The following is a 23,561-nucleotide window of genomic DNA, read 5'->3' as shown; positions in this document are numbered from 1 at the left end:
ATAGAGTGAACAAGGAGAGCCCATCAAACTCTGTTCAATTATAAAGTCTATGTTAGTACCCTACTGTCAAACCCTTACTTCCTGGTAACAATTGATAATCCCTTTTTCTAGGAATGTACTCTGTTGGGGGATTGTTGGTGTGTATATTGGAAGGTGTTCATTGTGTAGAAAAAAAAATACCTCTCAATTAAAAAGAAAGATTAAATGCAAAATCATTATTATCTTTGCTACCAACATTTTTTTCAAAAGAATAAAGATTATGTTAGGGCTATACATAGGAAAAAGTGAAGGAAGAAAAGAAGGTCATGTAAAAGACTACTGAAGTAATCCATGTGTGATATGATGAGGGATCGGGGTGATGGCCATGGTGGTAATTGAAAAGAAGAGTTGAATCTTATTATTATTAATTGATCTCAGGAAAGTGGCTTATCTTCTTTAGTTCTGAACTGAAAACCAGGAAATTAGCTTAGAATTACATAATCTCTTCTGACTATAAAAGGTCTATGATTCAATGATAAATTCAGTATTTGACCTAAAAAGTTTTAGTTTTAAAAAGTTCTTGGCACCAAATGGAATTGTCTGATAGATAAAGGAGAGATTAGACTAGGGGGTGAAAGTGTTCACGGGGTTGGAGCTTGTTGATTGAGAAGTCACCTGCATGGAGGTAGAAGCTGAAAGTGAGAATGAACGAGTGAATTCTCCTAAAGGGTAAATGTGTGAGTGAGAAAGAGGGAAGAGAAGGAAGTCAAGAAGTTAAACTGGAGAAAAGACAGACAATGAAAAGAGACAAAAGAAGAGCCAGTGAAAGAGACTGAGAAATGGATCAATTTATTTTCTTTCCACTTTTTCTGTCTCTATTCCTTACTTCCATCTTCTGTCATTTAGTCTTACTCTTTATCAGTTTATCTTTCTCCCTTTTTCTTGTGCAAAACTCAACAGTGCCCTCAAGCACCATGGTATCTAGAGTGAGAAAGCATTGCAAAGAACTAAAACATTTTAGCACAACTGCCATCACTCTCATATAGATTAAAACGTAATGATTATCTTTACTTGTGGATATGTGGTCTAGGAGGTACTTAGTATTTAAAAAAAAAACTAATTTTGATAGGAGCCTACAAACCTGTTCCAATGGCTGGGAGGGAAATGGACACGTATTTCTTCTGTTCACATTCATGTAGGACTTCAGAGATGGTTTGTTTGACATCATTTTCCCCAACAACGTGTATTATTTTCTTGCACTTTAGATTTCCACCCTGCGTTACTATAAAATTTCTGTGATGATTCACAGCTGGAGAATAGGAGAGAGAAAGGCAAGAAATATTAGCTAACCTGAAACTTTTGGATAATTGAGAATATAGGACACTTTATTTAGGTAAAGAGGACGTGGAAACAACAGTCCTGGTTTGCATAGCTCCTTTGATTACCTAAAATTCTTACTGAATCTCAAAGATGAAAGACACCTTGGGCTCATATATTACAATTCTGTGCCATGTATAAACACCTTCCAAAGCATCACTGACAAAATTATCCACCCTTTTCTTAAACATCTCTAGTGATGGAAGGGTAACCTTCCCTTCCCTTTCCTTTCCTTTCCGTCACATCCCTCTTCCATGTAAGACTTCAAATATCTGAAGACAATGACCATGCTACAATCTGCTCCTAAGTCTTCTCTTCTCAAAGTTGAAGAGACAAAATCTAAAGCATGGGAAGCTACCTGTGGAGGGCTGTGGCAGAGTTATGAGTAATCTGGCTGTTACACATATCTCCTAGGATCATTTGTGGCAGGATTTCACACTTATATTAGTTTGGACTTTTTATGCTATGTTTCCCCACAAACACCCAAACATATTGCCTTATATGTACATTACCCCCAGACCAGTTGTTTCTTGATTTGTTAACAGAAAAGAAGACTGTGTCATTTAATTTTGATATTACGGTACCAACAAGGACAATTGGAATTGACAAGATTTTTCTTGCCTCTTCATATTGACTTTAAATATTTATATTACTTTAGTCTCTGAGAATATTGTAATGTCTGATGCCTTTCCAGGTAACATTCTATAGAGAAAATATATTAAACCCCAAGAAGAGCCTCTAATGGTGAAAGTTTAGATACTGTGATAGGCTGGTATGGAAGATGGGAGACAGAGAGAGCCTTGTGGGTGCTTCAAATCATACCAGGTGTGATTGTTGTCTACTATAGTCTTGTATAGGGTTAGCTCAAGTTTTGAAGGAAAATTATTAAAATTTCACCTTCAGGGCCCCTCTCCCATGGAACACCAGTTCTTAAAGGGTTTCTGACTTGTTTCCATGATATCCCACATCCCCTCCTCACTACCAGTTATTTCACTTACAATATTTTATGGCTAAAACAGAAGCATTTATACTGTACCTAATGTAGCACACTCTGATTCCACAGCTGGTCCAGCCGCTTCTAAAATGGCTTTGGAAACCCCTAGGTAAGAGAATAATAATAAGAGACAAACATCAATTAAAGAATCACATAACGTCAGAATTGGAAAGTACTGCAGAGATCATCTATTACACTGTGTTAATTCTATTTATTTATTTTTACCTTAATCCTTTTTTTTTCAATTAATAAGAACTTACCTTCTCTCTCTTCCACCAGTCCCACCCAAAAGAAAAGAAAAACAAAACACTTATAACAAACATGCAAAGTCAAACAAAAATTTTCACATTGGACATGTCTGAAAATGTATGTTTCATTCTGCATCAGTCAGTACATAGGTAACATGCTTCATTAACAATTCTGCGGAATCATGGTTGATCATAGCTTTGACTAGAAGTCTTTAAAAAATGTTTTTTCAAACTACATTTAAAAGCAATTTTTAACGTTTGTTGTTTAAAGTTTTGAGCTCCAAATTCACTTCCCTCCCTTCTTCCCCACTTCCTCATTGAGAATGCAAACAATTTGATATAGTTTATACATGTGCAGTCATGAAAAACTTTTCCACAGTAGTCATTGAAAGAAGAAACAGACACAAAGGGGGGAAAAAGAAGAAAAATTGAAAAGATGTTTTACATTTTTTTTACATTCAGACCCCATTAGTTCTTTCTCTGGAGGTCGATAGCATTTTTCATCATAAGTCATTTGGAATTGTATAATATTTTTCTGTTGCTGAGATAGCTAAGTCATTCACAATTATTCATCATACAATATTGATGTTACTGTGTACAATGTTCTCCTGGTTCTACTCCACTTTACATCAGTTTGTGTAAGTCTTTCCAGGTTCTTCTCCACTTTCCCAATTAGATTTGATGTTTTTCTATCTCAAACACTGTGGCTATGTGTGTTCAACTCTCTTTTGTTCCTCTATCCTAAATGTGAGGTTCATCTGATGCTCATAAACTCCCACTCCTTCCTTCATATTTGTCTATTTTTTCCCTTCATCTCATGTGCCTTATTTATATAGAATAGCAAGTTCCACTTCATTTTTCCTGTTATCAACACTAGTATATTCCTCTTACCCTCCCTTCTTTTTCTCCTCTCAAAGCCCTCAGAATAGAACCAACAGCTCACCCCAAGTCTCTGTTTTTCTTACTGAACTCCCTTCACACACTTTAAAGCTGTTAAGTTCCCAAAGAGACACGTGTTTCTTCTCCATCATTAGAATATTAGCACTCCATCATCATATAGCTTTTCCCAATAGCCCAAATTAATTTATGTTTTTCAGTTTTTCTTGAATCTGGTGCTTGTATTTCAAAGTCCATACTCAGTTCTGGGCCTCTTATCAGAAATGTCTGAAAGTCTTTTGTTGCATTAAAGATACCTATTTTTCCTCCTATAGGATTTTCAGGATAAGTTATTCTTGTTGTAAGTGCTTATCTTTTGTGTTTTGGAATACTATGTACCATTCTCCACTTTGGTTTTTAGTAGATGCTTACAGGTCTCGTGTGATCCTGACTGTTATACCCGTGGTACTTAAATTGATTTTTTCTGGTTGCTTGCTTGCTATATTTTTTCTATTATGGGCTAGATTTGGGCTATGGCATTCTTGCTACTTTTCTCTTTCAGGAAGAGATCAATGGACTCCCTTTATCTTTATTTTGAAGATTACAATAGAAGTGGGCAACTTTTTTGTGATTTCTTGAAATATAATATAGATTTTTTTCTCTTATATGTTTCAGGAAGTCAATAATTCTCTCTTTGCCTTGTTTTCCAGATCTGTCTTTTTTTTATCTCAGACATCATATATTTTCTTTTAAATTAAAAACATTCTAATACTTGTTATTTCATGGAATAACTGATTTCTGTTCATTCTAATTTCTATTAAATTTGTTACTTGAGCAAAGCTTTACGTTTTCAGTTTTAAGCTATTTATTTCCCACCTAAGTTTTTCCTCCAGAGTTTTAAATTAAAAAATTTAAATGAAAGTTGCATACAATACATAAACTCATCATACTTTAATTTGATATAAATGTGATGAGTTTCATTGCTTTCTTCTGTTCTGTAAATCACCATACATAAATTGCCTTATAAAGTGAAAATCATTTTATCTAACTTTAATGTTTTCTCTTATGCTCTGATTCTAAGCTCATGTTTTCATAGGCTTCTTCTATTTCTGGGTCCATTTCATCAATAATGTCATCCAATAAGGATCTCCAGTCCCTGATAAGTCCATTCCATTTTCTTCATAATGTGGGGGAAAAGTTCTCTTTGTCAAGTAATTCCTAATATTTTTCTTGATAATTTGGATCAGCAGCAGTAAAAGGAATGCCATCAGATGTATAAAATGCTGGTCCATTCAAAAAATAATTAGGATCATCCTCAGGTGTTGCTTCTCTATATGTTGAGGTGTCATGAACTCTACCCCAGTTACTTGATTGGAGTTGTACTAGCTTCAAAATTATCTCTTTCACATCTCTGCCATAATTTGCATATAGGACAATATTTTCAGTCCTCTGAATAATTTCTTCCATATCTGTCTTTCCTTTTTTCCAAAGCTCATCTTGTCAACTTCAGTAGTTTTACGACACAGATGAAATTGTTGTCCATGGGATCACAAGAAGGGACATTCAGTAATTTCTGAAGAGTAACCTGAAGAATATCTGTTCTTGCAACCTGCCCCTTGGTTCCCTTAATCTCCAGGTTAAGGTAAAGTTCACCCAAGAAGACTATAAAGGAATGAAATTCTTTTCTGGTAGCCTCATCCCCTTTGGCAACCTGATCTTTTTGCCATACTCAGTTCCACATATTTTTAGCAGTAAATGCCAGAAACTTCCTCTTTGTGGACTAAAGATTAGATGATAAAGACAAATAATTACACAGTCATGCCCCATTGTAAAAGAAGTGTGGTACAGTTGTGGCCTGTTGGCAAATAAATCCCATGAGGTCTTCTAAAGCATCAACAGAAGTGACCCAGCTATCAAGGTTCTCTGTATATTGATAAATTTCAGTTTCAAAACTTCCTGGCAGTTCTGTAAGGTGATTGAAAAACTCCTGTACATATTCTCTAAGAGTAGGATAAGTATCACACCATCTTCATAGGAAAAATCTGCATGATTATAAGTGGAACCTCATGGAGAAATTTGGGGTCATTTGCAGACAAATTCAACTTTAACCTTGGTGCTAAAACCACCTAGAGTTAAGCTATTGATGAAGTACATGGGGAGATTTTATGCTGTGAACCAGGTGTAGCTCTCCTGGCTTTTGGACATTCCGTAGGAGGTCTGTCCAACCTCCAAAACAGACTTACTATAGAAGAAAAACAGAAACACGGGAATAGCTCTAAACAAAAATCAAATTTACCAGAAAAAATTTAGGTTCTTAAGTGCTAGGGTGGATTAAAAAAAGGGAACTGGGAGGCAGGAAGACATGAGCTAGAATCCTGCATCAGACACTGCCTAGCTGTATAACTCTGAACAAGTCACTTAACCTCTCTGTTTCTCAGTGTCCTTGTCTGTAAAATGTGATAACAATAGTACCAACCTCACAGGGTGGTTGTGAGAATCAACTGACTTAACACAGCTAAACTTTATATATATAAACACTAGCTATTATTATTCTTATAATCACAGTCCTTTACTGCACTTGAAGAGATAGCTTCCTCAAAAAGCTAAGAGGCCAAAAGATAATAACAGGCAGTTTTCAAAAGAAAAAATACTTGTTGTCAACAACCATAATAAAGAATACTCAAATATGAATGAATACCCTTACAATAATCGAAATGTCAGTTCAAAGTTTACTTTTCACCCTTCAAAATTGATAAAAATGACAAAAGACAGGAATAATCAGTGCTGGAAAGTGAGCATAATTCATGCTGGAAGAGCTAGAGAAAGATAGGCACACTGATGCATAATTGGTGGAGTTATCATTTGGTGGAATCATTCTGGAGAGTAGTTAGGAAATGTATTAAAAAAAAAACAAAACCCTGGGGCGGCTAGGTGGCTTAGTGAGTAAAGCATCGGCCCCAGAGTCAAGAGGACCCGAGTCCAGTTCCGGCCTTAGATACTTAACACCCACACAGAAAAACTAGCCATGTAACCTTGGGCAAGTTACTTAACCCCAATTGCCTTCCAAAAAAAAAGCAAAAAAAAAAAAAAACCTTGACTGACTCAAATTTCTATATCCTTTAACCCAATGATTCCTATGCTAGACATATATCCCAAGGGAGTCAGGGACAAAAGAAAGGTTGTATACTCATGAAAATATTTCTGGCAGCACTTTTTTGTTAGTAGATAGTCAGCAACAAAGTAGATGCCAATTGATTGGGGGATGGCTAAACAAACTGTTGTACATGAATGCAACAGAATATCACTGTGCTGTAAGATACTTTTAATATGAAAAATACAGAGAAGCATGTAAAGACATAAAGTTATACAAATTGAAGTAAGCAGTCCAGGGAAACAATATACATAATGATAATAAAAGTATAAATGGAAACGAGAACAATACACCAAAATAATCAACATTGCATGCTGCAAAATTATAATGAGAAACACTGGCCTGAAGGAATAGGTATGAGATGACATTTCTCCCTCTGTCTTTGCAGAGGTGGGGGGCCATGGGTTTGGAACACTGCATATAATGACAGAGTTTTTCAATATTATTAGTTTCTTTTGCTTAAATTTCTTTTCTACTTTAATTTTTTTCTTTATTATAGAAAGTTTCTCTCAGAGAAGGTGAAGGGAAGGCTATAATAGAACATGTAGATGATGTAAAAGCAAAAGATATAATAAAACATTTATTTTTGAAAAAGAAGAAACAAACAGTTCCTGCCCTCAAGGAGCTTATATTTCACCAGAGAGAAGCAAAGAAAATGCAGAACTGTGGATATCTAGCTACATATGTTGCTCTGATTTGAGAGGGACCGCGTTCAGGAGTTTGGGTCTTTGTTCCCAGTCATATATACTACTAATATGTGCCCATCCCCCATTACACTACATCACTATAAGAAATTAATAATACATCACAACATTATAATTATGTTAACCATTATACTAGTGTAAATTATTAAAACAACATACCTTGTTTGAGGACAAATGTCTTGTCTGTTGAATTTACAATAACATCAGACTCTTCCTTAGTGATGTCCCCAGAAGCAACCTGGAAGGTGATTGATCCAATCTTCCTTTCATATGCTCCCAATTTAGGTCTGGAAATTGTGTCAAAGGGATCTAACGAGAAAAAAAAGAACTCAAGGATCAAATGTGATTTTGTGACTTTTACTGTCAGGTTTTGTTTTATGCCTCTCTCCTACTCTTCCCTTTTCCCTTTTAGGTAGTCTCTCTTCTTTACTTTTCAAATCCTCCAATTATCTAGGTATAAAAGTGTAAGGGTTATGGGATTTAAAGATCTTCCATGCCCCATTGGACTTGCTGACGTAGCAGGAAGGGGCGGAGCAAGAGGAAGCGGAAGAAAAGCTGGAGTTCCTGCGGTGGCTAGCAGTGGTGGTGACAGCGGCAGAGGCAGCGGCAGCGTGAAGCCCTTTTTGAGTTAGCCAGAATTTCTGCTACGGACTCCTGCTGAGGACTGCCAGGGGCCGGAGCTGCTGGGAGTGCGCTTCCCGGACGCTGGGTGGTTGCTGTGAGTGGGGAGAGGAGGACCTTTGCCTGAGGTAGCCTGTTCTGTTTTAAAGGCTTGAAAATGTGGGTGCTTTCTACTTTATCTACCTGTGCCAATGTCATAACTACTCTGATGGCTTTTACTTTCTGGTTTTGGGACTCAGTCTTTTGGTATCTTAATAAAATTTCCAGCTTATTCCCCCATATGGCAAGCATGATGTATTTTGTGATGGATAATTATATCAGCATATTTGTAATCTCCATAGGCATTGTGAATATGGCATTGCTGATACAAAAAGCGACTTTATTGGGTGAAAGACATTTCAAAATAGTACATGGGCCATATGTAGCATTAATTGCATAACCAAATTGGATGAGCTAGAAAACATCTAGCTGGTTGAAACAAAGTTAATCTATGTGGAAGTTATTTGACCAGTCTGAGAAAAATATTGGTCTCATCCCATATCATCCAATAAAATGGCCTCAGACCAGATAACTTGGTTTGACTAATGTCTGATAAAAATGACTAGCATTTAGCATAGAGCTTGGCACACAATAATTTAAAAATGCTTTGTCATCAGAGCCAAGATGGCAGAGTAGAAGCTGGCACTTACTTGAGCTTATCCCCAATTACCTGAACTACCTATAAAAATTACTCTAAACAAACTTTAGAGCTACATAACGCAATAAAATCACAGAGTGAGATGTATCTCCACCTGAGGACAGCCTGGCAAAACAACAGGAAGTGTCCACTGCACCAGGCTGGGAGCAGATTTCAGTCCTGTGTGAGCCATGCCAGCAAAAACCTGCAGCACAGACTGGCTGGAGCAGACCTCAGGGTACTGAATCACTGGCATCTGTGACAGTTTCCAGATTTCTTAAGTCATAAATGTCAAGAAGAAAGTAACAGGTAAGTGGGGAAACTCTATTGGAACTGGGTGAGAGAAGAGCATGGTCTAGTCTTTGTCCCTGGGGCAGTGGAGGTGGTAGTGGCTGCTGCTGCTGCCATGGTGGTTATTTCCAGAGCTGCAGGCCCACAGATGGTGCAGATACCAAGTGACTGACCAGAGGGCAGTTGCAGGAATCTCTCTGCTGGCACTGAGGTAAGATTCTATTGCTTTGCTCTGCTTTGATCTGGGTTGTGGTTTTGGGTGGTGTTCCTGGGTTAAGGAGTGTTGGCATGGCAGAGCTTGTCAAGGCTGTGGATAGGCAGTCCTCCTCACAGTTCTGAGGCAGGTGCCTAGAAGAAGCTTTGACAACAGCTACACAAAACCCCATAAATTTGGTACACAACACTCTTCACTCTGGAAGTAAAGTTCTGCCATGGCAAAGAGCTCAAAAGTCAAGTAATTGGCTGGTAAGATGAACAAACAGAGGAAGAGAAATCAGAATATAGAATCTTTTTTTTGGTGACAAAGAGGATTAAAACATAGAACCAGAAGAAGACAACAAAGTCAAAACTCCTGCAGCAAAAGCCTCCAAGAATAATGTGAATTGGTTGCAGGCCATGGAGGAGTTCAAGAAGGATTTTGAAAATCAGGTAGGAGAAGTAGAGGAAAAATTGGGAAAAGAAATGAGAGTGTTACAATAAAATCATTAAAAAAGATTTATCTGGCTAAAGGAGACCCCAAACAATACTGAAGAAAATAACTCCTTAAAAAATAGACTAACTCAAATGGCAAAAGAGGTCCAAAAAGCCAATGAGGAGAAGAATGCCTTAAAAAGCAGAATTGACCAGATGGAAAAGGAACTTCAAGAGCTCACTGAAGAAAATAATTCCTTAAAAATTAGATTGGAGCAAATAAATGCTAATGACTTTTTGAAAAATCAAGATATTATAAAACAGATCCAAAAAATGAAAAAATAAAAGACAATGTGAAATATCTCATTGGAAAAACTATTGACTGGGAAAATAGATCCAGGAGAAATAAGATAAAAATTATTGGACTATGCAAAAGCCAGTATCAAAAAAAAAAAGAGCCTAGACATAATCTTTCACAAAATTATCAAAGAAAACTGCCCTGATATTCTAGATCCAGAGGGTAAAATAGAAATTGAAAGAATTCACCAATTGTCTCTTGAAAAAGATACCAAAAAGAAAACTCCTAGGAATATTATAGCCAAATTCCAGAGTTCTGAAGTCAAGAAGAAAATATAAGCAGTCAGGAAGAAACAATTCAAATATTGAGGAAACACAATCAGGATAACACAAGATCTAGCAGCTTTTACATTAAGGGATCAAAGGGCTTAGAAGATGATGTTCTGGGAGTCAAAGAGCTAGGATGAAAACCAAGAATCTCCTACCCAACAAAACTGAGTACAATACTACAGGGAAATAAATAGATATTCAATGAAATAAAGAACTTTCAAGCATTATTGATGGAAAGACCAGAGCTGAACAGAAAATTTGACTTTCAAATACAAGAATCAAGAGAAGCATGAAAAGGTAAACAGGAAGGAGAAATCATAAGGGACTTATTAAAGTTGAACTGCTTACATTCCTACATGGAAAGACAATATTTATAAATCATGAGATTTTTCTCAGTATGAGGATTGTTGAAGGGAATACATATATATGTGTATATATATATATATATATGTGTATTTATATATGTATATGTGTGTACACATATACATAGAGGCCACAAGGTGAGGTGAGTATGAAGGGATGATATCTAAAAAAATAAAATCAAGAGGTGAGAGGGGAATATATTGAGAGAAGGAGATAGGGAGAAATAGAATAGGGTAAATTATGTCAGAAAAAAGAGGCAAGAGAAAGCTATTACAATGGAGGGGAAGAGTAGGGAGGTTAAAAGGAATGAGTTAACCTTATTCTCATTGGATTTGGCTTAAGGATGGAATAATGTACATGCTCAATTAGGTATCTTATCCTACAGGAAATCTGGGGGAAGAGGAAAAGAGAAGGGGATGATAGAAGCAAGGTCAGATGAGTGGGGGGGGTAGTCAGAAGCAAAAACTTTGAAAAGGAACAAGGTCAAATAGAATAAATGGGGGGGTGGGATAGGATGGAAGGAAAGCAGTCTTTCACAACATGACTACTATGGAAATGATTTGCATAACTACACATATAGACCCTATATTGAATTGGTTTTCTTCCCAGTGGGGGTGGGTGAGAAGGAGAGAGGGGAGAGAATCTGGACCTCAAATTTAAAAAAGTATGTTAAAAAGTTGTTACCTGTAACCAGGAAATAAGATATACAGGCAATGGAGTATTGAAATCCATATTGCCCTATAAGAAAGTAAGGGGGAAGGAGGGCATGGGAGGGATAAGGGAGGATATATGAGAGGGCAGACTGGGGGAAAGTGTGATCAGTGTGCTTGCCATCTTGGGGTGGGGGTAGGGGAGAGATGGGGAGAAAATTTGGAACTCAAAATCTTGTGGAAATGATTGCTGAAAACTAAAAATAAATAAATAAATTCTGAAAAAAAATCTTTGTCCATATATTCATAATCTACATATCTAGTATTTTATATGATTAGAAATATTACACAGGTTATATATCTTCTCTATTACTTCTCTATTTATTATAAACCATTATATTTGTCTGCATTTTGACTACCAGTAAATTGTTAGTAAAAAATTTTAAAGAAAATAACTTTACTAAACCTTGTGTATAACTGGTGTTGGAAACTCTGCCACTGGTAACATTTCCACAGGTATATTTCCTGAATTCTCTTTCAAATGCCTGGAAAAAGAAAGGCAACTACTGAGTATAACAATTTTTGGTATAAATACTAATTATATTTTTTAGAGAGGCATAGGTAGCAAGAAAAAAAGTACTTATTTCTATGACTGGTGACTACAATGACATATACCCAGTAGAAATTCCATTCCTAAAAGAAGGTCATATAAAAATCCTAAGGGATAGTAGCAGCTAAGGAGCAGAGGCAGAATCTTATGCCAAAGGGTGCTGTATCAGAAGTCAAAAGATCTGTCCTAGATTTGTGACTTTTTGGCTTACTTCCTGTGTGGTCTTTGACAATCCACTTAACATTGCTGGGTGTCAAATTCTTGAATTATAAAATGAGGTGTTGTATTAGATGACCTCTATGTCCCTTCTAACTCTAAATCTATGATCATATAACTGAACAATCATAAATAAATTTTCAAGAAAGATTAGGAACATTTTTATATGGTTGTTGCTAGTTTGAATTTCTTTCTTTCAGAAAATTCTTTCAGAAATGACTGTTCAAATTCTTTGTCCATTTAACCATCATGTTTTTATATATTTGGCTACCTTACTTATAAAGCTTGGATATGAGACCTTCATCAGATACACTTGTTGCAAAGATTTCACCCCTACTTACCTGTTTTATTTTTAATTAATGTTGCCTCTGACAGCAGAAAGACGTTTTAATTTTAAACAAATATATCCATTCTTTCCTCTTTGGTTTCAAGCTTTTTTGTCTAGCTATAGGTGTGAACAGTATTCTATTCATTGTTCTTCTAATTTATTTATGATGTACCTTTTATATCTGACATTTATCAGCTTAGAACTTAGTATATGGTTTGAGATGTAGGTCTTAACCTGATTTCTATCAGATTATTTTTAATAGACTCAGCAGGTTTTGTCAATTAGTGAAACCTAATCCTAGAAGTTAACGCCTTTTTGTTTGTTGGTTTGTTGAACATATGGCTACTATATCTGTCTGTTTCTGTATAGTGCCTATGTCATCTGTTCTGCTGCTCAACCTCTCCCTTTTTTTGGTGGTTGATGTTTCAGTCATTTGCAACTCTTTGTGACTACATTTAGGATTTTCTTGGCAAAGATACTAGGGTGGTTTGCCATTTTCTTCTCCAGTTATTTTTTACAGATGAGGAACTAACACTTAACAGGGCTAAGTGACTTTCCCAGGGTCACACACCTGGTAAGTAGTGTCTGAGACCATATTTGAACTCATGAACATAGATCTTCCTGATTCCAAGTCCAGTGTTCTATCTGCTGCACCACTTAGCTTCTCTGATGTGTTAACTAGCATCAAACAGTTTTGGTGATTACTGCTTTGTTAAGCTGTTTCAAATTCTGGTGCTGCTAGGCTGCTATCCTTCCATTTTTTCATTATGTTCTTTGAAATGAATTTTATTATTATTTTTTCAAGCAATATAAACTAGATCGTTTTAAAGTCTGCTTGATATAGCATTAATCAAGCAAATTAATTTAAGGACTACTCTCTTTTTCATTATATTAGCCCAACCAACTCATGGATAATTAATACTTTTCCAATTACGTAGTCCTGTCTCTATTTCTGTAAAGAGTGTTTTACATTCTATTAATATAGTTCCTCTGTGTATCTTGGTAGGTAGACATGAAATATTTTACATATTCTATAGTTATTCTGAATGCAATTTCTCTTTCTATTCTGAAGGAAGGGTATTTGATAGATGGTATTTTGAAAGTGGATGCACATATGCATGTGTGCATATATATTGCATTATGTACATACATATGGGTACGCTCATATTTATACACACATGTATATATGTTGATAATGTGTGTGGTGTGTGTATATAGTATATGTATATATGCACATATATATTACATATGCATGTATAAACACAGTTTCAAAATGCCTTTCTATCTTAAAGCAGTTATGAGGTAGTGTTTTCATAAATCTCTCTCTCTCCACATATTTATATATACATACTCACACACATTTCTTAAATATGTATTTATCTATATACCTTGTGAATATCATCTCTCAAATATAACCTTCATCCCTTCAGGATAAAAAGAGCATGCACACTGACAGGTTGAAAATAAAGCTTTAATGTTGCTAGAGGCATAGATTTTAAACCATTTTGGCAATTTAATTCCAAGAAAATTCCACTATTACCCGAATCTTCTTAATATCCCTGGGATGCAACAGAAAGCACACTTCTTTCAGAGTGTTCAAATGTCTTGAACTACTGAATTTGAACACCTGGGAAAGGATTAATTTTGCAAAAGTGGTTTTTGGAAATCTCAGTTTTCCTGTTCCAATTGCTGGAAAAGTGATTGATGTTAAAGAAAAGGAGGCAGCAGTTTCCAGACATTCTGTGATAATGTCTTCCATGATCTGAAAAACAGGAAATATTTTCATGTAAATCAGAGGCTAGAATCAGAAATGGAGGATACTGCAAAAGGAGAAATGGGTGTGGTTCCATGGCTGTAGGGACATTCATCTGTCATTTGGTTTCTAAGGGGGTGTGTGTGATGGAGAATCACACATGTGATAAGTGATAAGACACATGTGCTAGTGATAAAAGCAAGACAGAAATACAACTTGCAATAACTCTAACTTGTTTGCTTACTGCTTTTGTGAAGAACTGAAGGAATTCGAAGAGAAAAGGAAGGAAAAAAAGAATGGTTCAGAGCAGGTACCTCAAAGGACTGATTTACTGGTGAGTCCCATCTATTATTGCTTAATTGGCAAAAAATGTCTGAAAAACAATATATAATTGACAGTCCCAAATTTAATGAGTCTAATCAGAAAACAAAAATACAAGAGAAAACACCATAACCTTCAAGAGAAATAAGTTGAACATTAGAAATGTGTCCTACCTAGATGCAGGGTACAGCCTACACACACTACCTTCTGAGATCACTACTTCAACTTATGTAACAGTGAGAGGTAGGGATGGTGCTGCCTGTCTCACATTACCAGGAAAAAGAGAAAAACGAAAACCACTGATGCTGAAGGAAGCCACAATGTGCTACTTTTCCATCTGCCCATCTGATTAATTTTGGTCCTGAAGGCATGGAAAGAGATTTCACATTGGTGAAAGAAGAAACTGAGTGGGACCAAAGTGAATCTAATTATCAGAATTAAGTTCGAATCTGTACCAAGGTCCTGGGAAACTATAAAATGCAGTTAATCAGAGTGACTTTTTTGTATTTGTTTGTATCTGTGTGTGTTTAAAAAATTTTATTTATTAAATTCACAGCTTTAAATATGTGCAAATAAACAAGTGTTAAAAAGCTGAAAAAAAGTAAAGAAAATAAACCGAGTAATTGAGGAAAGTACAAAGTACACTCCAGGGAATTCCAAAACTTTTAGAGGGGAAAAGAATATAAAAGTGGGAATAAATTAAGACTCCCCAAAGATGAATGCCCACAGTGTCACTGACTGTCATTCTCCTCATAGCTCATATGTCCTTTCCTTACTGAAATATGACCACCAGCATCATTAATACCAATTGATGCTGCTATTACTACTAATGACTTATGCCTTTATGCCATTTACTAGCAGAAAGAGTTAATATCATTGTTATAAATGAAACAAGGATAGACTCTCCTGTGATTGCTAGTTTGAGTTGCAAAAACATATTTAAATCATGATGATGCTGAAATAAAATTCAATATGGCCTCCAAATGGACTGAAGATAATATAAGAAGATGAAAACAACAACAATAAATGATTACAATGATAACATTTTTATAGCACTTATACTGTGCCAGACACTATGCTCAGTGCTGTATAAATATTAATTTCATTTGATCCTCACAACAACTCTGGGAGGTAGGTGCTACTATTAATCCCCATTTTATAGTTGAGGAAACTGAGAGAGGTAAAAGTTAAGTAACTTGTCCAGTGTCATACAGCCAGTCAGTGTCAAGAATTAGAGTAGAACTCTTCTTAGCTGCCAACTTTCCTACTTTCATTGAAAGCTGTTCACAAAACAATTACAGCCTATCTCTCCATGCTTACTCCATATGACACTGTTTCATGTACTCTGTAGCCAAACCAGACTACTGTCTGTTCCTTGTGAATGACAACACATCTCCCACTGCCATGACTTGGCATGGGTTGTCCCCTCATGTCTGAAGTGCACCTTTAACCCATCTCCACTTTAAGGCATCCTTAATTCTCTTCAAAGCTCTGCTCAAATGCCACCTTCTGTGTGAGGCATTCTTGCATCTCAGCTTCTGGTGCCCCTTCCTCTCCATATTACTTTCTATGTATTGCCTATGTAGTTTGTGTTTACTTACATGTGTATATTTTCCTCCTCTGACAGAATGTAAGCCTGTGAGAGAAAGGACTGTCTAATTTTTGTCTTTGTATATCCAACAACCAGCACAGTGCTTGCATAGATTTGGTGCTTAATAAACGCTTATTGATTTAGAACTTTAACAATTCTCTACCTTTCGTGAATTCCCTGCTCCATCATCCCAGAAAGGAGCCACCACATGAAGCAGAAATCTGCAGCCCAGATTATAGCCTTTTGTCAGGAGAATGTCACCTATTTTCCCTGATGTTTTTCCAAATCTATTTACTTCTTCCTGGAGTTCTGGACCAGCTTTCCTCAATAAGGTCTTGGAAAGTGACCCATTGTCAAGATGAAGATCCCAAGGGATGGAATTTACAATAATATCAGTCTAAAATAAAAACAAACCTTGTTAAAAAACAAAGTCACATCAACAAATCTACATATGCAAGGCAATGTGAAAGACGCAAAGAAATTTTTGATTTAAATATTTACATGACAGTTGGAGACAACATAGAAGACATAGAACAATATAAACTTAATTTCTTAATAATAAATCCAGTAGTAATTGCTCTAGTATAGAGATAACCAATAGCTGCTTCCACCAGACACCTCAGTGGTAAGGGGAAGGTAAGAAGGAAAGAAAGAAGCGTTTATCAGGCACCTATTATGTGGTAGGCTTTGTGCTAAGTGATATACAAATAATGTCTCTTTTGATCTTCACAGTAATCCTGGGACACAGATGCTATTATTGTCCCCATTTTACAGTTGAGGAAACTGAGGTATCTCATCGTCTACAGGAAACCTTTCTCAACCTGTCATAGGGCAGGTACTTAATAAGTCTTTATGGACTGACTCAGGCAGGCAAGAGCAAGGTTCAAACCGGCCTTAAACACTTATGAGCTAAATGACCCCACCCAAGTCTTTTGACTTATATACAACTGCCACACACTCAAGGGAGCAGAATTTTAAAACTAGAGTAAATATGCATTAACCTTACAAAGATCATATGCTAAAAGTATATATGATCCCATTTACATCAGAGTCAGACTACTTAAATTTCAAAATAAGCTTCCATAGTATTTGGTCAATGGTAACACCCACCTGCACATCCTGGACATTCCCTCTCATCAAGATGATGCTCAGGTGTTCACTGGTTTGGATGGAGTCCAACACATGTCTATGTTCAGTACTTTTTGTCAAGGTGGTTTTCTGGTTTTCTAATAGTGTGCAAGACAGTGAATTGTTACTGGATAATGCATCTTTAAAGTTGGTCCTCAAGGCTTTGGAAAGAGCCTGAACTGTCTCCTCTGATGAATCAACCACGTGAATTTCTTTCAAACCATGTTTATTTTGGAAGTTCTGGAAATTTTCCTTGATGGACTGGACAATGGTCTCAGCAGACTCTTCTAAGGGGAAGCCAAACACCTCAGAGCTGGGAGCTGCTATAGCTATTGAAGTGTGTCCATAAAATCCAGCCAGATAAAGACTCTCTGTGATAGCATTTTTTAGTAGCTGAACACACCTGTGAGCATGTTCTTGTGTCCATCTGGGCCCAACAGCATGAATCACTTGCTTATACGGGAGCTGTCCAGCATCTGATACAACAGCACAGCCAGGAGGAATCTTACCCCGTTCCTGGATTATCTGGTCACAGTCCCTCTGTAGCCCTGGGCCTGCTGCCTTAGAGAGTGCAGCTGCCATACCTCCATAGTGCTTTAGGTCCTCATTTGCTGCATTCACCACCACATCTGCTGAGAACTTGGTTAAGTCACCTTCCTGAACAGTTAACAAAATGCCACATTCTAAGGTTATCTTGCAATGGACCTTCTGCCCATTAAGACTGCTTCCACTGCTTTCACCTCCATCTTCTAGTAGTGAAATTAAACAATTATACTTCTGTTTGGCTTCCTTTCTACAATAATTTTCTTTGTCTTTGAATAAGGATTTGGCCCCTGGTTTGTCAATGCTAAAATTTCTGACATATATTGAAACTAGTGCTTGTTTAACCACGGCCACTCCTCTTACCACATCTCCTTTGGGACCACTCAGTGAAATGCCTCTTTGGCTGCCTTGAGTTTTGAAATCAACGTCTACATTTTTATTCTTTAGTTGTTTCCAAATTTGCTTTTTTTCCTCCTTCATATACAAGATAACTCCTAGAGAGTTCACAGTGACCAACTCCTGTATTTTTGTTTTTTCTATAAACTCATCAAATTCCTGGTAGCTTTCACATACTGGACTAACACAACCAGAAATTATTGTTTTAGCACCAGTGTCTGAATTCTGCTCTTCTATCATTACAGTCTTTGAGGAACAGTTATATTTCTTATTGAAATCACCAGTGAGTTTTTCCCACTGATAATCACCAAGAATCTCAGTGTCCCCCACACTGGTGCACTTAAAGTCCAAGATTCTCTTCATATGTTCCTCAGCTTCTGAGAGAATTTGGGGAGAGGAGGCAACCAGCACAATTGTGTCACCCTCTAACTCATAAACAGCAGGAATTTTCTCTACTCCAAAAAGAGATTCAGAGAATTTCTGACAGTTTATTTGCTGCAAAAACTGAATGATGTGAGGAGGAACATGGAGAGATTTTTGAGCCAAGTTCTGCAGCTTCTCCAGAATTTCACTCTTTGCTTTATACACATCTGCAGCCAGTCCACTCAGGCAAATGTTCTTTGTGAGGGTATTGTAAGTGACTTTCAGCTCTGGGTATTCTTTATGGAGAGTCTCTTCTAATCCACTGTTGTGTAAAACTGAAAACCTTCCAGGACACACAGACAAGTTTTCGCTTATACTTTGTTTTTCCCTTTCTATTTTTTGGATGAGACTTTCTATCAGAGTTCTCATTTGTGTTTCAGTTTTGTGCACATCCTTCAGTCTCCCTGCTATGATCACTCTCTCCTGCAGCTTATCAAACTCAGACAAAATGTTTTTATTTTCTATGCTGTCTTTAATGGCTTCCCACATTACTAGGTCTAGATTATACTTCCTAACCTGGTATTCAGACATGAGGCAAGATAATTTCGTGTAAACATCCCCACTCCACGTCTTGATTATGTTACTCTTTGTTCTTCTTTGCCTGATTAAGGTAGTTGAAGGACTGAGTATAATTTCTGGCTCTTTATCATTGGATCTAGGCCATGTTAGCTCACAGTGGCAACTCTCCATGGTGCTAGTTATTGTTCCAATTACTTGATCATCTTTCTGTAAGAACTTCCATAAATAAGGCTCTATTAGTACTATAGAAGGCTCTGGCAGCTTCGGTGGTTGTTTTGCCTTTCCATATAAAGCAGTACCCAAACTATGGTAGTATGGGAACATTGAAATGGAGTTGTTGTTGAAGAGAAGATTCTTTGTCAATATGGCTTTGACAACTAAAAGAAAAAGACACAAATTAATGTAAATTTTTTTGCAATTCACAAAAACTTAATTAACTTGTGTCACATTTAAATTTGGGTAGAATTTGTCTTAGTTGGAAGAAAATGAACATTCATCAAAATTGTGAAATAACTGTCATTATTCTAAAATAGTGTTCTCATTAAAGAAACACACTAATGCCATGCAGTATTCCACTTAAGAATAAGCTATACTCTCCCACTATTTATTGTAAAGTGAAATTCTATCAAGGGATTTTTTTCCTGTTGAATCATATTAAAACACTGTAGAGTTAGGTTTTACTGAGCAAAAAAATATATTGGCTACTTTGATATTCAAAAATGTATTATTTTTCATGTTTTTTAAATAAAATTTTGAATACCAAATTTCAGCCCTCACTCATTTCACTCCCCTCTAAGACACTGAGCAATTTGATCTAGTATATTTATTTCTGATCATGTAAAACATTTCCATAGTGATAATGTTTTAAAAGAATAAATGGTTTGCAAAATAATTACAGTATGAAAAAAATTTAAAAACATAAAAAAATAAAGTGAAAAGAGTATATGTGATTCTGCATTCAGTTCTTTCTATGAATGTGGATAGGATTTTTCCATCATGAGTCTCTTGGAATTGTCTTGCATTGTTGAGATGAGCTAAGTCAATCATAGTTGATCGTCATACAATGTTGCTGTTCCTATGAACAATGTTTTCTTGGCTCTGTTCACTTCATTTTGCATCAGTTCTTGTAAGTATTTCCAGGTTTTGCTGAAATCTGCCTGCTTACCATTTCTTATTGCACAATAGAATTCCATTACATTCATATACCACAAATTGTTCAACCATTCCTCAACTGATGAGGATCCTTTCAATTTCCACTTCAAAAATTGTTCTTAAGAATGCAATAAATATTCAAAATCTTATTTAAAAGTAAATCAATTATGATCAAGAAGACAAATACAGTGAGAGTAAAATAAAAAATAATATGTTATGGTGCAAATTTAAAATGAGACAATATTTGGTGGAACATCAGATATTCTGGTTGTATAATCACCCACCCTATACTGCCTAATGGAATGCTTTGCTATCAATGCAAAACCTTGTTTGAATCCCCCCCCCCTTGGCACTTCTCATTTTACAAATTAGTTAACTCTTTATTTTGTACTTCTGCAAGGTCATATAGATGGTCAATAAGAAAGGTGCAATTTGAAACCAGGTCCTGTAGCTCTGAATGTAGAACTCTTTCTCCCTCCCATGGCACCCTCTTCACTTTAACTTGGTTGCCTTTTCCAGACATGTTTACAGAGTAACCTACATCTTCTTACTCTACCTTTAGCTCATAAGAAATAATTGTACTTAAAGGCTTAAGTGACCCATTCACCAAATGTTTATTAAGTGTCTAGAGGCACAAGCTAATACACCAGGCTCTTAACTATGGCAAGAGATCCTAATGTATTCTCTGACATATTGTTACATTAGGCAAAGCTAATTTCTTTTTTTTAAAGAAATTTATTTATTTACTTTTAGTTTACAGCATTCAGCTCCACACTCCCTTAAGTTTCACATTTTCTTCCCCTCTCTCTCCTCCCCCCTTCCATCGCCATGGTGGAATGCAATATGTTACAGGTTCCACAAATACCTTCACATTAAACGTTAGTCAAGTTGTAAATAAGAGTTATAATCAATGTAGTGAACAACAAGAAAGAAGGAATGAAGCAAACAAAACACAAAGGAGAGAGAGCAAGTAGTTTGCTTCAATCTTCATTCAGACTTTTTAGTTCTTTTCTCTGGATGTGGATACCCCTTTCCATCATGAGTCTTTTGGAGTTGTCTTTTAACCTTGCATTACTGAGAGGAGCCTGGTGTTTCAAAGTTAGTTGTCACAGATATGATGTGTCTGTAATTGTGCACAAAGTTCTCCTGGTTCTGCTCTCCTCACTCAGCATCAGTTTAAATAAGTCTCTCCAGGTTATTATGAAATTTTTCTGCTCCTCATTTCTTTTTCTTTTTCATTTTTCAGCGGGGAGGAAGAAGGGCAATTGGGGTTGATTTGCCCAAGGTCACATGGCTAATAAGTGTTAAGTATTTGAGGCCAAATTTGAACTCATGTCCTCCTGAATCCAGGGCCAATGCTCTATTCACTGTGCCACCCAACTGCTCTCTGTTCCTCTTTTCTTATAGCACAATAGTATCCCATTACATTTATATAACACAATTTGTTTAGCCATTCCCCACTTGATGAGCACCCTCTTGATTTCCAATTCTTTTCCACCACAAAAAGAGCTGCTATAAATATTTTTGTACTTATGAGTCCTCTTTCCACTTGTATGATCTCTCTGAGACACAGACCTAGAAGTGGTATTGCTGGGTCAAAGAGTATGCACACTCTTATTTTCTCTATTTTATCCATATATGCATTCAGAGATATAATACTTTCCGTAAGAACAGTTTTCACTGCATCCCACAAGTTTTGGTATGTTGTTTTATTATTGTCATTCTCTTGAATGAAGGTACTAGATTGTTTTTATGATTTCTTGTTTGAGCCACTCATTCTTTAGGATTAAATTATTTAGTTTCCAATTTGTTTTAACCTATCTTTCCATGGATCTTTCTTACATATAATTTTCATTGCATCACGATCTGAAAAGGATGCATTTAATATTTATGCCTTTCTGCACTGGATTGTGAATTTTTTAATACCTTAGTAAATGGTGGATTTTTGTATATGTGCCCTATACCTCTGAGAAGAAGGTATATTCCTTTTTATTCCATTTCAATTTTCTCTAGAGGTCTATCATATCTACCTTCTCTAAAATTCTATTCACCTCCTTAACTTCTTGTTTATTTTGAGGTTAGGTTTATCAAGTTCAGAGGAGGGGAGATTGAGGTCCCCCACTAGTATAGTTTTACTATCTATTTCTTCCTCTAACTCCCTTAACTTCTCATCTAGGAATCTGGATGCTATACCACTTGGTGCATATATGTTTAGTAATGATATTTCTCCATTATCAATGGTGCCTTTTAGCAGGATAAAGTTTCCTTCTTTATCTCTTTAAATTAGATCTATTTTTGCTTTTACTTTATCTGAGATAAGGATTTCTATTCCTGATTTTTTAACTTTAGCTGAAGCTTAATATGTTCTACTCTAGCCTTTTATTTCTACCCTATGTATATCCCCCTGTTTTAAATGTGTTTCTTGTAGAATGTAGACTGTAGGATTATGGTCTTTAATCCATGCTGCTATCTGCCTCCTTTTTATGGGAAAATTCATCCCATTCACATGCACAGTTATTTTTACTATCTGTGTCTTTCCCTCCATCCTATACCATACCCTGTTTATACTTTATTTCTCCCTTCTCATTTCCCCTCCTGAAGAGTTTTCCTTTTGACCATCCCTTCCCTCAGTTTTCCCTCGATATCAGCTCCCCTCCCTTTACCTATACTTCCCCTTAAAATTTCTTCCTTCCCTTCTAGCCTCCCCCACCTTTTCTTACTCTTTTCCCCTCCTACTGCCTGTAGGACATGATAGATTTTTTTATACTTAATGAAGTATGGTTTTTCCTCTTTGAACCAAAGCCAATGAGAATAAATCTCAGACAATGCTCCTCTCACTTCCTTCTTTCTCTCTATTATAATAAGTTTTGTGTCTCTTCTTGATAGAATCCTATACTTAATTATGTTATTCCCTCCTTGAACAAAAACCAATGAGAATAAAGCTCATATAATGTTCATCTCCCTCCCTTCTTTCCCTCTACTATAATATGTTTTTATGCCTCTTTGTGTGGCATAATTTACCCTTTTCTGTCTCCTCCTTTCCTCTTCTCCCATTACAATCCCTTTGTACTCTTTAATAATTTTTTTAAAAAATCATCACTTTAGTTAACTTATACCCACACCCTCTATCTATGTATATCCCCTTTAAATGTTGCAATAATTATACAGTTCTCAGTATTGACAGATATCCATTTCCCTTATAGGGATGTAAACAAGTTGCTCTTACTGAATAGCATGTTGTGTGTGTGTGTGTGTGTCTGTTTTCCCTGTTTACCTTTTTATGTCTCTCTTGAGTCCTGTATTTGAATATCACATTTTCCATTGAGCTCTGGCTTTTGCATCAGGAAGGTCTGGAAGTCCTTTATTTTATTGAATTACTATCTCCTTGCCTGAA

At 36.2% G+C, this 23,561-nt stretch overlaps 1 protein-coding gene and 1 pseudogene across 1 annotated transcript in view; both read right to left on the bottom strand.

Moving 5' to 3' along the window:
• LOC138143702 (protein mono-ADP-ribosyltransferase PARP14-like) overlaps positions 1–23,561 on the bottom strand; it is a 76,749-nt gene that overhangs the window by 23,658 nt on the left and 29,530 nt on the right. The window contains exons 6-12 of the mRNA XM_069064927.1: positions 17,117–19,392; positions 16,170–16,403; positions 13,882–14,103; positions 11,654–11,732; positions 7,489–7,638; positions 2,393–2,455; positions 1,121–1,288 (exon numbers count right to left, since the gene is read on the bottom strand). Of these exons, the coding sequence (XP_068921028.1) occupies positions 1,121–1,288; positions 2,393–2,455; positions 7,489–7,638; positions 11,654–11,732; positions 13,882–14,103; positions 16,170–16,403; positions 17,117–19,392 (3,192 nt within the window). The remainder of the gene's footprint in view (positions 1–1,120; positions 1,289–2,392; positions 2,456–7,488; positions 7,639–11,653; positions 11,733–13,881; positions 14,104–16,169; positions 16,404–17,116; positions 19,393–23,561) is intronic.
• Positions 4,525–6,760, bottom strand: LOC138143686 (polyadenylate-binding protein-interacting protein 1 pseudogene; annotated as a pseudogene).

This window comes from Petaurus breviceps, unplaced genomic scaffold (assembly GCF_028583685.1).
Source record: "Petaurus breviceps papuanus isolate PSGF00001 unplaced genomic scaffold, PetGlider_PUasm1.0 90654, whole genome shotgun sequence".
NCBI lineage: Eukaryota > Metazoa > Chordata > Mammalia > Diprotodontia > Petauridae > Petaurus > Petaurus breviceps.
Note: the sequence above shows the minus strand (reverse complement) of the source record. Positions and strands in the feature narration are given on the sequence as shown.